Source organism: Talpa europaea, assembly GCF_964194135.1.
Source record: "Talpa europaea genome assembly, chromosome: 2".
NCBI lineage: Eukaryota > Metazoa > Chordata > Mammalia > Eulipotyphla > Talpidae > Talpa > Talpa europaea.
The window spans coordinates 79,737,669-79,750,070 of NC_140068.1; the positions used below are offsets into that span (position 1 = coordinate 79,737,669).

The 12,402-nt window shown below is 37.6% G+C and overlaps 1 protein-coding gene across 1 annotated transcript in view; it reads right to left on the minus strand.

The window, feature by feature from the left end:
• Positions 1–12,402, minus strand: part of LRRC1 (leucine rich repeat containing 1) — a gene marked incomplete at its 5' end in the record, with an annotated part of 123,103 nt that overhangs the window by 23,391 nt on the left and 87,310 nt on the right. Inside the window, 4 exons of the mRNA XM_084257471.1 lie at positions 1,336–1,480; positions 3,944–4,018; positions 4,651–4,714; positions 4,989–5,045. Coding sequence (XP_084113597.1) covers positions 1,336–1,480; positions 3,944–4,018; positions 4,651–4,714; positions 4,989–5,045 — 341 coding nt within the window. The remainder of the gene's footprint in view (positions 1–1,335; positions 1,481–3,943; positions 4,019–4,650; positions 4,715–4,988; positions 5,046–12,402) is intronic.

Consider the following 12,402-nt stretch of genomic DNA (forward strand, 5'->3'; position numbering starts at 1 on the left):
GAGAGTTAAAATAATTTGTTCAGAACATGAAAAACAGTCAGCAATTATAAGCAAATCATTTTAAAAGTCATTACCTAAAAATATCCTATCAAAGTCAGAAAATTTAAAGAAAAGCAAACAGCTGGCTCATGACGGATCTTTAAGAACAGGAGATGCTTCCTGTACAGAAAAGAGACTTCAAACTTATTCCAGGAATCATCCTTTCTAAAAATCAATAAAGTACAGTTTATTTTGCCACCTATAAATAAAATGACAGTATAAAGAAGAACCTTATAATAAACTATTTATACATATGTTATGTAACAAATTTTTAAAACTCTTTGATTCTTTCTTTTCACCCATTTCAACTAGAAGATATAACAAATCTATTCCTCCTTCTTCATGACAGCCTTTGAAATGCTTTAAGTCAGCCATCTCCTGCCTCCTACTTCTTCCTATTCCCAGAAACGCAACATCCCTAGTTCCTACAATTGCTTTCAGATGCCATATAATTCTCAGTGAACCTTTCTGCCTAGCATCAAAATCCCCATCCATTTTCCAACCAGCTTTAACCAAAAGGCAATGTCCATATTCCTGCTCAGTTGCTACTATCAGTTACCACTTTCATCTTGACTAGATGCCAGAAAGGAAGTGGTTTTCTGTCACACAGCTTCTCTAAGCATTAAAAATGGTTCAAAAACTTCCTTTGATGTTAAGTTAAATGAAGGTCACAGTCGGCAACCCTATGATGACTATATGGTTAAATACTGTTTCTTACAATTTTTAAGTGGCTTTGCTATAATGGAACTGCCAGTTCACATCTGTTTATACCTTTTCTGTCTGTACTTATTTTTCTCATCCTGGACTGAATTCCTTTATGGTATAGGAAATGTCAGGACTAATTTTTTTTAAGGAAGCAAGCACAGCATGGTTTAAATAAATCAGTATCCTCAATGTGCTAGAGAAGATTCCATTCAGGCAGACCATTCTCCCTTTAATAGCCCCTCCCTAGGTCAAAGTTACTTTGTCATAAACATGTTCATATGTCTGAAACCTATTCTATTATGTGGGTCAATCCCTACTGAAATCATTGAAGTAAGATGTGAATGAAGTAGAAATGAGTCAACACTGGCAAGTACTAATACCTATAATTGCTACCAAAACAGGATGACAGAAAAACTTGCATAGAGGAAACAAATTGTATTAAACATACTTTGCATTACTTCTTTAAAAACAAACAAGGAGTTAACAAGAGGAGCCACGTCCCCAGCACCTGGAAGTGGTGACCAATCGGTCAAAGGGCATTCCAGATGGTCAAGACAATATCCAGCACCTTCAGTGATTTTCCATACGTACCAATGCCATCCGGAATCACTTCTAGTAAGTTCTGAGAAATGACTAAATCCGTTAATGAAGTCAGGCCACTGATTTCTTCAGGAAGTCTTTCCAACCTGTTTTCAGAGACATCTAGGCACAACAGGCTTTTCAGATTTCCTATTTCCTACATCAGTGACAAAGATTAAAAAAAAAAAAAAAAAACTCATGCTTCAGCCTGCCATAGTACAAAGACAAAGCACAGAATTTGTTACTGTGATTTCTCCCAATAAAATCCCAAAGCAGCCCTAAGGTTGTGTGTGTGTGTCTGTCTGTGTGTGTCTGTGTGTGTGTGTGTATTGAATCGTGAAGACTGGAGTAAATTTCCAGACCCCTTCTGGTGAAAACAGGAAGCGGAATAAATCACATACGCAGAGTTGGGAGGGATGACAAGCCCTCTAATATCTAGGAAGTAGGAAATCATTCTCACCTAACAGATAAAGACACATGCAACAAGAGAGAACAATGATTTTAGGAAGTTACTTCAATGACACAATTAGGAAAAAAAAAAAAAAAAGCAGGCTAGAATACAGTTCTCCAAGTTTGCGATCAATCACTAAGTAGCTTACAGATCAGGGTGACCCTGAAATTTTCTTAAGAAACCATCTATTTTATATATCCTCTGCCAGGTAGTACTTATTACAACAAACATCCATGCAGTTGCTCCAGTAAAACTGAAACATACTGATCCCCGCACACCTTAGCATTTAACATTAATAGAAAAGAGAAGCAACTATGCTGCTTTTAATGAAAGCAGTCTATCCAGATTGGGGAAAGTGCCAGTGGTCTAACATTCTACTCAAGAGTTATCTTATACTTTACATTCACAAAACTATCATTTTCTTTCTTATGCTGCCTCCACTTTCCCATTTCCACTGGCATGACATTAAAGTTCAGCTTTCACGCCCCATTCACCTGAGCTGTTAGCTCTGGTCTTGTCTTCCCCACCCAAGTCTGTTCTACAACCTGTGCTCCCATGTTTCCCTCCTAGAATACAGCAGCTCTAGTCATGTAATCAGACCATCCTCCTACTGAAAAAAATCCACATAAGTACAAATTCCTCAATGTGTGTTTAATTGTTCTGATCTATTCTTTCCAGTCTATCTACTACCTTAAATGTATCCTATGACTGCCACTCCTTTATTTCCTGTTTATAAGAAACCAGATAACACCTCTGTTCATTTCAGATCCCTGAAGTCAGTCTACCTTTTTATTTATTCATTTTAACAATGTCTTTCTATCATTTTCTTTGTGTCATCATTGAAGACAGGAAAATGATCCTGATTTATACTGCCTGGTGTGTTTAGTCCTGGTTTAATAGAAGTTTATACAAAAGAGGAAAATGAAATTTTTAAGTAATTCTGTATAACCTGATCATTGGAGCTTTGCATTCAGGGGGTGACCTTTCAAACTTAGTCATTTCTAATCATTTATGCACATCTGTATACACATATTCTTCCCTTTTCATGTCTCATAAACGTGATTATTTTCCTGATAACTTCCTGGTATTTCCCCCCCATCCTTTGATTGCTGTATTAACCGGGATTTCCCCTACATTTCCTGCAGAAATCCAACTACTCATCAAATTCTCACCCACATCAGTTGTTGATCCCATTTTCCCAAATGCAGCCATCCAAGACCACAGAAATATTCATTAGTTCCTTAGTTCCAATAGTCATAATGAATGATGTCATGTCAATGCTACAACTACAATTAAAACTTTATTTAAGTACTTTCCTCTAGTGCTGCCCTGCCTGCATGGACGCGGCATTCCCCACCTAGAGCTCAGCTCCATCACAACTGGATCTCACAGCTGAGCAAAGACAGCACCTGTATTACTTTAAAAGCACCTAGACCATCATGAAATATATTATGACTTTAAAGACTGTAAGATAGAACAAGAAATAAAATTTAGTAGTAATTGGAGAAAAGGAAATAAGAAGGGAACACGCCTACTTTTTGTTGTTATTATTGTTTGTTTTCTAGGTTTCTCTCATATCTAACCAGAAGGCAGATTTGCTTAATAAGACAATACAAGCTGGCTGTGTATTTAGTTCATACAAGGCTCCATTTCCTTTGGAACTTGGTTCCCACACTCGATAACAGTAGGAAAAACCTGAACATCATGACTTGCCAGCTAGCCCATAGGCAATACTGGAAAACACATAAAAGGCTTTAACACTGCTTTTACATCAACTATTACAGGGCAAAATGTGGTCAAAATTATCCCGTAACACTTGGCACATCACAAAAGTGGGAGAAACGCATACCACCAGAATCGTGGGCCCAGTAATTTACAAATTTGCTGGGCTTGAAGTAAGCCATATGGGTAATAAGAATGAAATAAAATACAGAATTCAAAAACTAAAGAATATATTTACCATCTTTAGAAATGGTGGGTTAAGTTTTGCATTTTTTTTTATGGCAATGCAGCATGATAAATGCTCAGTGTATTTTTCCAAATGTGCTTTTTTCAACCAACATTTTTGGTTCTTAGAATCCCTCTTACAGAAAATCTCACATAGAAGCAGGGAATACACAAGGCCATTGTTTTATATTCTGGAGGAGACAGTGTAAAATTACCACTTACCTGAGGTAATTCTGACAGCTGATTCCCATCCAACCAGAGATCCTTTAAATGTAAGAGAGCTCCGATTGATTCTGGCTAAAACAAAAAAAATAATGTTATGATAACTAAGATCCAATTTTTAATCTTGCATTAAGAAAGATGGATTCCTAATTCTACAATAATTAGGTACCATGGCAAATAATCTGCTGAAACTTCTCAAATATCCTTCCCACAAATGCCCTCCATTTTCTCCAAGAATGTTAGTCATTTCCACTTATGCCCATCACCTCTAATCCTGAATCTCCCCACCCCTGAATTACAGCACTTAATAATTAAACTTGCCTAGAAACCTTAATGTAGAATTGCAGCTACGAAAAGGGGACTGAGAGGAGCAGGTGGAAGGGGAAGGAAGCAAAGGGGAACAGGGACTCAGTATGGAAGAGGATCATGGGTGATGTGGTGGCAGGCTGTGTGATAACTTACATTTATAGAGATGTGAACCCATAATCCCAAAATATACATTGCTGCAAATCAACACATTACCTCACTAAGCATAAAAAAGAAATGAGTTAAACTATGTGAACTAAAACACAGTCTTTAATTCTCCCAAGCTGTCGATATATATCTGAGGAAATACTGGGTTATAAGCACACCCAGAGAGCTCCCCTCCCAAATTTTGCGACCACTTACAACAGTTAACTTCAAATCTCTCTTCAATACAGACTTACCAAATTATATATTTCATTGTTTCCTAAATCAAGTTCTTCAAGTCTCCGCAGTTGGGTAAGAGAGCTATTTAAAAAAATAAATAAATAAAAATCATCTCTTAGAACCCAGAAATGCTGAGTAATATAGTATTCCTCAGTTGGACTAGTTTCTAAAAATAAGATTTATTTGGATTTTATGGTAAACCTACAAAGGAAGGGCTATTAAGAGGAGGCTGGCATCTGTGACACTTTCCAAAAGACACAGAATCTCTTTGACAAAACATCTCTTTGGTTGTTTTTTAATGCTTAAAAAATTCATTCAGTGCAAAATTCTCCCCTTGTTTTCCCCAGAGACTCACTCAGGAAGATATGTAAGAAGATTCTCTCTCAGTTCCAGTGAAGCCAGGTTATAAAGACTAGAAATAAACAGAAGGAAAAAATTTAAGGAAAACTCCTGAGATTCTTCCTATCCCTGCTCCCCAAACACACACTATACAATAGCAATTCTTAATAAAACTTTGTACATCACTTCCCAGAGGAAAACTATCTGTGCCCACCACCAATAACAATATAAAAAAAAACAACATAATTTCTACCTCCCAAATTTTAATGTTCAATTTTTAAAAAGTATTATTATTATTATAAGGTACCCACATTCAAATACTCTGAACATTTGGGCTGTGGAAATAATTCACTAGGAAACAACCATTCCTGGAATGAAGATAGACACTGAGGATTGTGCTTCTAGACTTTAGAATGTCAAAAATGTGCTGCTGCCATAAAAAAACAGCAACGCCTTTACTCTTACAGAGCCCATAGCTTTTCTTCCAAACATCGGAAAGAGGCCATCCCTCCCTGTTTGACAGTAGCATCCCAGTACTCTACCTAAGAGCATAAACTCACAGAGCACGAGGCAGCAGCACTATGGAAGTAACTGCCAGTTAGATGCATTAGAGTGAATGTAACAAGGCACCTCACAAGTGCCTGAAACACAGATAGGACCTGTCAATAAATGGCAGCTATAATAAAGTGACTTTTATTTTTATTAAACCTCAGAATGACACTCTTCTCAGCAGACTGTCCTGTCTCTCGGGTGTGATCCATGTCTGTGAGGAGCGTAGTGAAACACAGATGTTCTCCCACACACTGATTATCGGGGCCTAAAATCTTGACAGGCAGTGGCAATTCTGCATCACCAGAAACTCGTACATTCAAATGATGCCAACAGTGGCATAATGTATTGATTCAAAAACAACTGAGTAGTCTATTACTCAAACAGACACGGTACTGAGCTCCATACCAACTGAAAACTCAAGCTTTTGCCGACAGTAGCATCCAGATTTGGAAGACTTTCATTTGTAAGCACAGAGAACACAAGTAATCAGATGTTATTCTAACACTCAAATCTCTCTAAATCGTCCATTCTCCTTCTAATATAAGAGCCAGTGAGATGAATACTAACAAAGCTGGTTTCCTAACATCTAAAATGTAAGTTTGCTTTGCATGAACAGCATATATATATATAAACCTAAAGCCTCTGTGTCTGAGAATGTATTTTAATTACACTGTGTTCAGATTCTGTATCTCCTCCAGTTTTAGAAAACAAAATAATAGTTTCCACTATTAAAGCAAGAACAAACTTGGTTTGTTCTATTTGTTCTATCAAACTTGTTCTAGGTTCTATTTTGTAAATATTATCAATATTAACTGAATACCAAGAAAATGTCTTGTTTCTCAAGAAAATCTCACCAGGTAGGAAGCTACAGTTATCTAATTCTACTTTCTCTGGTCAAGTTACACAAAAGAAATAATGCAAAGGAAAGGGAGGTAAGAAGTATTCCACTCAAAAGCAATCTATCAATAAGGCTGGTAGGAAACATTTTTAAAGTAATTGTAAATGATTTAAAATAAAGAACTTTAAATTTTCATGTAAAATCTGTCAGTTTTATTGGAGAGAGGGAAATCATTTGGTTAATCATTTCCACATTTGTGTTTTTAAAATTACTGACAGAACTGTCATGTTATCTTTTTTTTTTTTAGAACTGTCATTTTATCTATTCAACTTTCATTACTCTCACACCTACTTTGACAAACTCAAGACATCCAATAATTAAAAAAGGGGGGAAATCCCTCTTTCCTTCAAAAATATTATTCATTGGGCATCATCAAAAGCATCTTAAAAGGCAGCTTTACACAGGTCTGACTGCTAAGTGTCAACCAAGGGAGGCAGCCTTGGTCTGAGGCTGCCGACCTGAAAGAGAGAACAGAGCAGGGAACAGGGCCCCCCACCCCCGCCACCCAGGGCAGCAGGCACTATGCAGGGCCCCCATGTGTCATCTCATTTCGTTGATAACAGCCCAGAACACCAATGACTTGATGATACTACCGTAACACAATTAGGAAAGTGAGATTTTGTGTGAGGTCCACTAGACATCACCAAAGGCACAATTCAAATCTGGCCTAAAGCCCAGTCTCCTGCCCCTCTACCTTAAGTCGCTTCAATGGTCTTCCATTCTTTGGAACTCTCTTTACAATATAAAATCTTAAAAACACTGTCAATTTTTTTCAGTTGAAGTGACACTGGTTTATAACATTATATGTGTGTAGGTGTGTGGCAGTATAAATCAACACCTGTAAACACCACATTATGTTCACCACCAGAATTCTAGCTCCATCCATCACCACAGAATTGCTCCCTTTTACCTGGTTTACTCACGCCCTTCCCCTTCCCTTTTGGTAATCACAATTTTTTTCTTATATTCTAAACATTTAGTTTAATTTTTCATCCATTGTTTTACATTCTACATATAATTGAACTCAGACAATATTTGCCTTTCTCTGAGTTATTTCACTTACCATGACAGGATTGCATTTTTTTTAGCAGAGTAGTATTCCATCATGTGTATATATATACCATATCTCCTTTACCCAATCATCTGCTCATGGGCACTTAAGTTATTTATAACTCTTGACTACTGTAAATAATGCTACAATGAATGGGGGAGAGGTCATACCTGTCTTTGAATTAATGTTTTTAAATTCTTTGGCTCATATGGTATTTCTATTCTTCATTTTTTTTTTTTGAGGACTTGCAATTAAAAAAAATGCCTACCGGGCCTCCCTGGCGGCACAAGGAGTTAAGATGCAATCTATGAAGCAATCTGCAGCACAAGTTCAAGCCCCAGCCAGGTAGCTACACACATGGTGGGGCAGACCTCTCCTGACTTGCCTGCTGCTCCTCTCAGCAGTGTATTTCAGTCAGTCTGCCTGTTCTGTTCCCCACTCTGTCTCTGGTGACTCCTCTTAGGCCCACTCCTCTGGCCTGTACCCCAGTTCTTATATGTATAAATAAGTCTTTTTTAAAAAATGCCTATCGGGCCTCCCCGGTGGCGCAGCGGTTGAGCGCTGGGTTGCGAAGCTGCCTGCGGCCTCTGCGGCGCCGGTTCGATCCCCGGCTGCTCCCCGGCCACCGGAGGAGGATCCCACATGGTGCGCAGACCTCTCCTGCCACCCGCTGCTCCCCTCAGCAGTGTACTTCGGTCCCTCTGCCTGCTCTGCTCCCCACTCTGGCTCTGGTGAATTCTCTCACCCTCCCGCGCTTCTGACTGTACCCAGCGCATGTATAAACAAAACAAACAAATATAATAAATAAATAAAAACATGCCTCTATAAAAAAAAAAAAGTTTAAAAAAAATAAATAAATAAATAAAAAATAAAAAATGCCTATCAATGTCAGGCAAACAAGTTTTACCTTCTTAACCACAGCAAAGATTTTTGTTGAAATGTCATTTTAAAAATATGACACACATTTATAAAGTATCTTTAAATTTTGTCTTGAGAGAAGGTATAAACCAGTTACTAAAATTAAATACTTGAGCAGAAATACTGCAAAATGCCAGATTCACAGATATACAGAACTTAATAATAATATGTTAGATCAAAAGCATAAAACCCATCCCATCATAACACCCAAATATAATAACCTGTTAAGTAAAAAAAGTTCTAACCATAAAACATCTTAATTTCTAATATTTTGGAATATCAGATAAAATATGGATGTACAGATGTTACAAAATATACATATTTTGTAGCCTTACAAACATAAAAATTAATTTAAAATAAAGTATATAATATTTTTAAAAGATTTTATTTATGCAAGAACTGGGGTATAGGACCAGAAGCACGGGAGGGTGAGAGACTTCACCAGAGAGAGAGAGGGGAGCAGAACAGGCAGATGGACCAAAAATACTGCTGAGGGGAGCAGTGGGTGAGACAGGAGTGGTCTGCCGCTCCATGTGGTTATCTCCCTGGCCAGCTGGGAACTGAACCTGCGCTGCAGACGCTGCGGACAGCTTCAGAGCACTGTGCTCAACCCACTGTACTACCGGGGAGGCCCTATAATAGACTTTCTGAAGTAAGCTTTCTGCATCAGTTTAGACTACTCAAAATGAAGAACTCAGACATTTAGTCAGACTCCCCAGATTCAGTGCCAAAAGTGAACCCTAAACTGGGCACACTGGTCTGAAAAGTAAGAAACCTGAGGCTCAAGTTCTGGTTTGACCCTCACTGACCAGCTGAATTTGCTCAGTGGAGGTATTTCACTATTGTACCCCAATTTTCCCTAAAATAAATATAATCATATCTACCATGGCAGTTAGAACCTAATATATTTTCCCTTCAAGTTAGCAAGGCCAGTTTATACCTTATTTCCATGAGACAGCCTCTGTCCCTAAACACAGTCGGCTAGCTTAGCAGTGTGATCAGAGTCTTCTGTAAAGACTATTACAAGATGCCATTAATCCCTGGAGTCATCTCCACTATAGAAGGCCTCCTTGAAGGACTAGAGCTGCTGACACCTGTCAACTTTTAACCAACCACACAGTGCCCTTAATTGTCTGTGTGCTGACAGGGAATAAAGTAAAGAAACAGTTTGACAACTGACTCCCGTCTCCTAAGTAAGCTCAAACCTCAGGGTATGATCTAAGCTAGTCAACTGATGTAAAAGAGGATCTGCCTGAAAGAAGATATAAACCAGAGACATTAATACAAAGTTGAACAAATAGTGTTCAGAATATAGCATCTTCAAGCAAACTTCAGGACCCTGCCTGTCCCATCAAGGAAACATATTCAATTCAACTCAAACATCTCTGCCTCTCTTCTAGCACCTAATTAAGAACACACTGCTGAGAAAGGCTGAACATTGATTCTGTCTACTTCAGAGGTCAGGTTCATAATCACTGGATCAAGCAAAACAAGGAGACCCTAACAATTAGACATTTGCTGTGCAATATGAGAATTACTGGTCTTTCATATTCCTACTACTAATTATGATGTTGGCAGTTTAATATATGACAGATACTGTGGTAAAAGCACTACAGGTTTCCCTTTTCTGGATGAAAAAGAGAAAGCAGAGAGAGGGAACCTGAAGAAGGGCTTATATCACTGGTGATGGACAAAGTCAGGATTCACCAAGGAATCTGCATTTTTAATCACACACCATCTGCTGTCTCACTTTTTGAGTTGTTGTGTGAATTCTATGAGCAGGTAATTAATTAAATATTAGTAAAACACTGGCAGTATTAAGTTTTCCTCTCACCACTGTCCCTCATCTAGTCATCTATCCAGCTTCTATGGTACAACTGAGACCCTTCTTGTAAGAAATCACCATTTTTTTGTTATTTATTCATGTATTTATGCAGTTTTCTTTTATGTAAAGCCATAAGACATGAATATGTAATTTTATCTCTATTTTTCATACAAAAAGTAACATTACACACATCTGGCACTTGGCTTTCCTCACATCACAGAATTTTGTCTCATTTCTTATTTATATATAGTAGGTATTTTGTCTTTGTTTTTTTTACAATTACTTACATAGTACTTGCTGTCTATATATACCTTAACTTTTTTAATCATTCCAATATTAAGAGATACTTTACCCTTCAATTTTGGTTTCTGGCAAATTAAATTTCATTCTATTAGAATGACCTCCTCTTGCTCCTACAGAAAAAACATGATCTTCCATTCTCCCTGTAACTCCCACCATTTCTAACACCAAATGGGGTTAAAACAACAACAATTAATAAGCTCCCGCAGGAAAAAAATGCATTGAAGCATTTCTTCTTAGCACACTTATGTTTTACAAATGCATGATAGCAGGGACAAAAACTGTACTCTGAAATTCAGAATGTAGGGCAACTGTATTTTTAGGACTCTATTTCAAGGACTGGATAAAGTGGTTACTTTAAGAATTTACATCTGTTCTCCACTATATTTTTTTTAATGCTTTTTAATCCACTTAGATTTTTTTTTCCATTTTGTGGCCAACTCATTTAAAAACTGAAGAAAAAATAAATTAAGGTAGTCCAAGCAAATGACAGTATATTATAAAACCATTAAAATGTAACATTTATAAACATTTATGGCAATAATATTTGATGGGGGAAATAATATTGATGGAGATAAGAGGACTTACACATTTACAATATTTCTGCTCTTTTAATACCAAATTAGTGTTTAAAAAATCTCTGGTTACAAATTTCCTTATGGTGATCTAGCTCTACAAATTTTTCTAAAATCTTGATTTTTTTTTTAAATTTATTTATACAAGCACTGGGTACAGTCAAAAGCACAGGAGGGTGAGAGAATTCACCAGAGCCAGAGCAGGGAGCAGAACAGGCAGACAGAGGGAGGACATTGCTGAGGGGAGCAGCGGGCATGGCAGAAGAGGTCTACGCACCATGTGGGACCCTCACCGGTGGCCGGGGATCAAACCGGCACTGCAGAGGCTGTAGGCAGCTTCGCAGCCCAGCACTCAACTTGATTTTGATTTTGAAACAATATTTTACAGCAATTCCCAGGCGTCAATAAAGAACACTGAGTAAGGCAACAATTTTCAAAAATAAGATTTATTCCTCTTAGGCAGCACCTAATACATGGGTAAAAGCCTGCACTAGACCTTATGGCTAAGGAACACACTCAGTCCTAGACCACTCAAAATGAAGTTACCATTCCCCAACGTAGCAGACACAAAATCAGACCCACATGCTTTATTTCAATCTGAGAACCCAAGAACTATCTACTTGTTCTACTCTACTAGCTAATAAGATGTCTATTGATAGTAACTTTTTGTGGCTGAGAACTATATTTTGTGCACTGTACCAGTCCATTACATATATTCCTTCTCGGCAATGCTATCTTTGGAAGAAGAAACTTAACTGGGTAGATTTATTTAGATATGTTGGACTGATATTTGAATACTTTTTACTTTTTTTTTTTTTTTAGTGGGAAGAGGGTTATTAGCTTCTTTCATGAGAAAGGATATGAAGTGTCACGGCTGTAGTTACATAAAGACAAAGCAGCATGCCCCCACACAGAAGCATAGGCTTCCCCGGTGCTCAAAATTTTCTATTAGTTCCCACTGGGGTTTCTGTAACCTTTCAAAACTTTCACTCCCAGTGTACTTTTTCTGAATCTTCTGGAGACCCTGGATACTGGATACATGAACCAGTAGCCACGTACCAGTAATTACGAAAAAATGACCTTAGCACATCACTCGTAAAGCTGTTACAGAGTACTTCCTGCAAGAACTAGATCAGTTTTCCAGGTATAATATCACCCTTCAACAGTACTAACTTCAGGGTTGCCTAAGGTCCATTCTTATTTTTCATTGAAATATAATAGACATACTATAAACCTTTTTAATGTGTACAAGCAGTGGCTTTTAATAAACCCACACAATTGTACAAACACCAATACTATCTAATTGCAGAA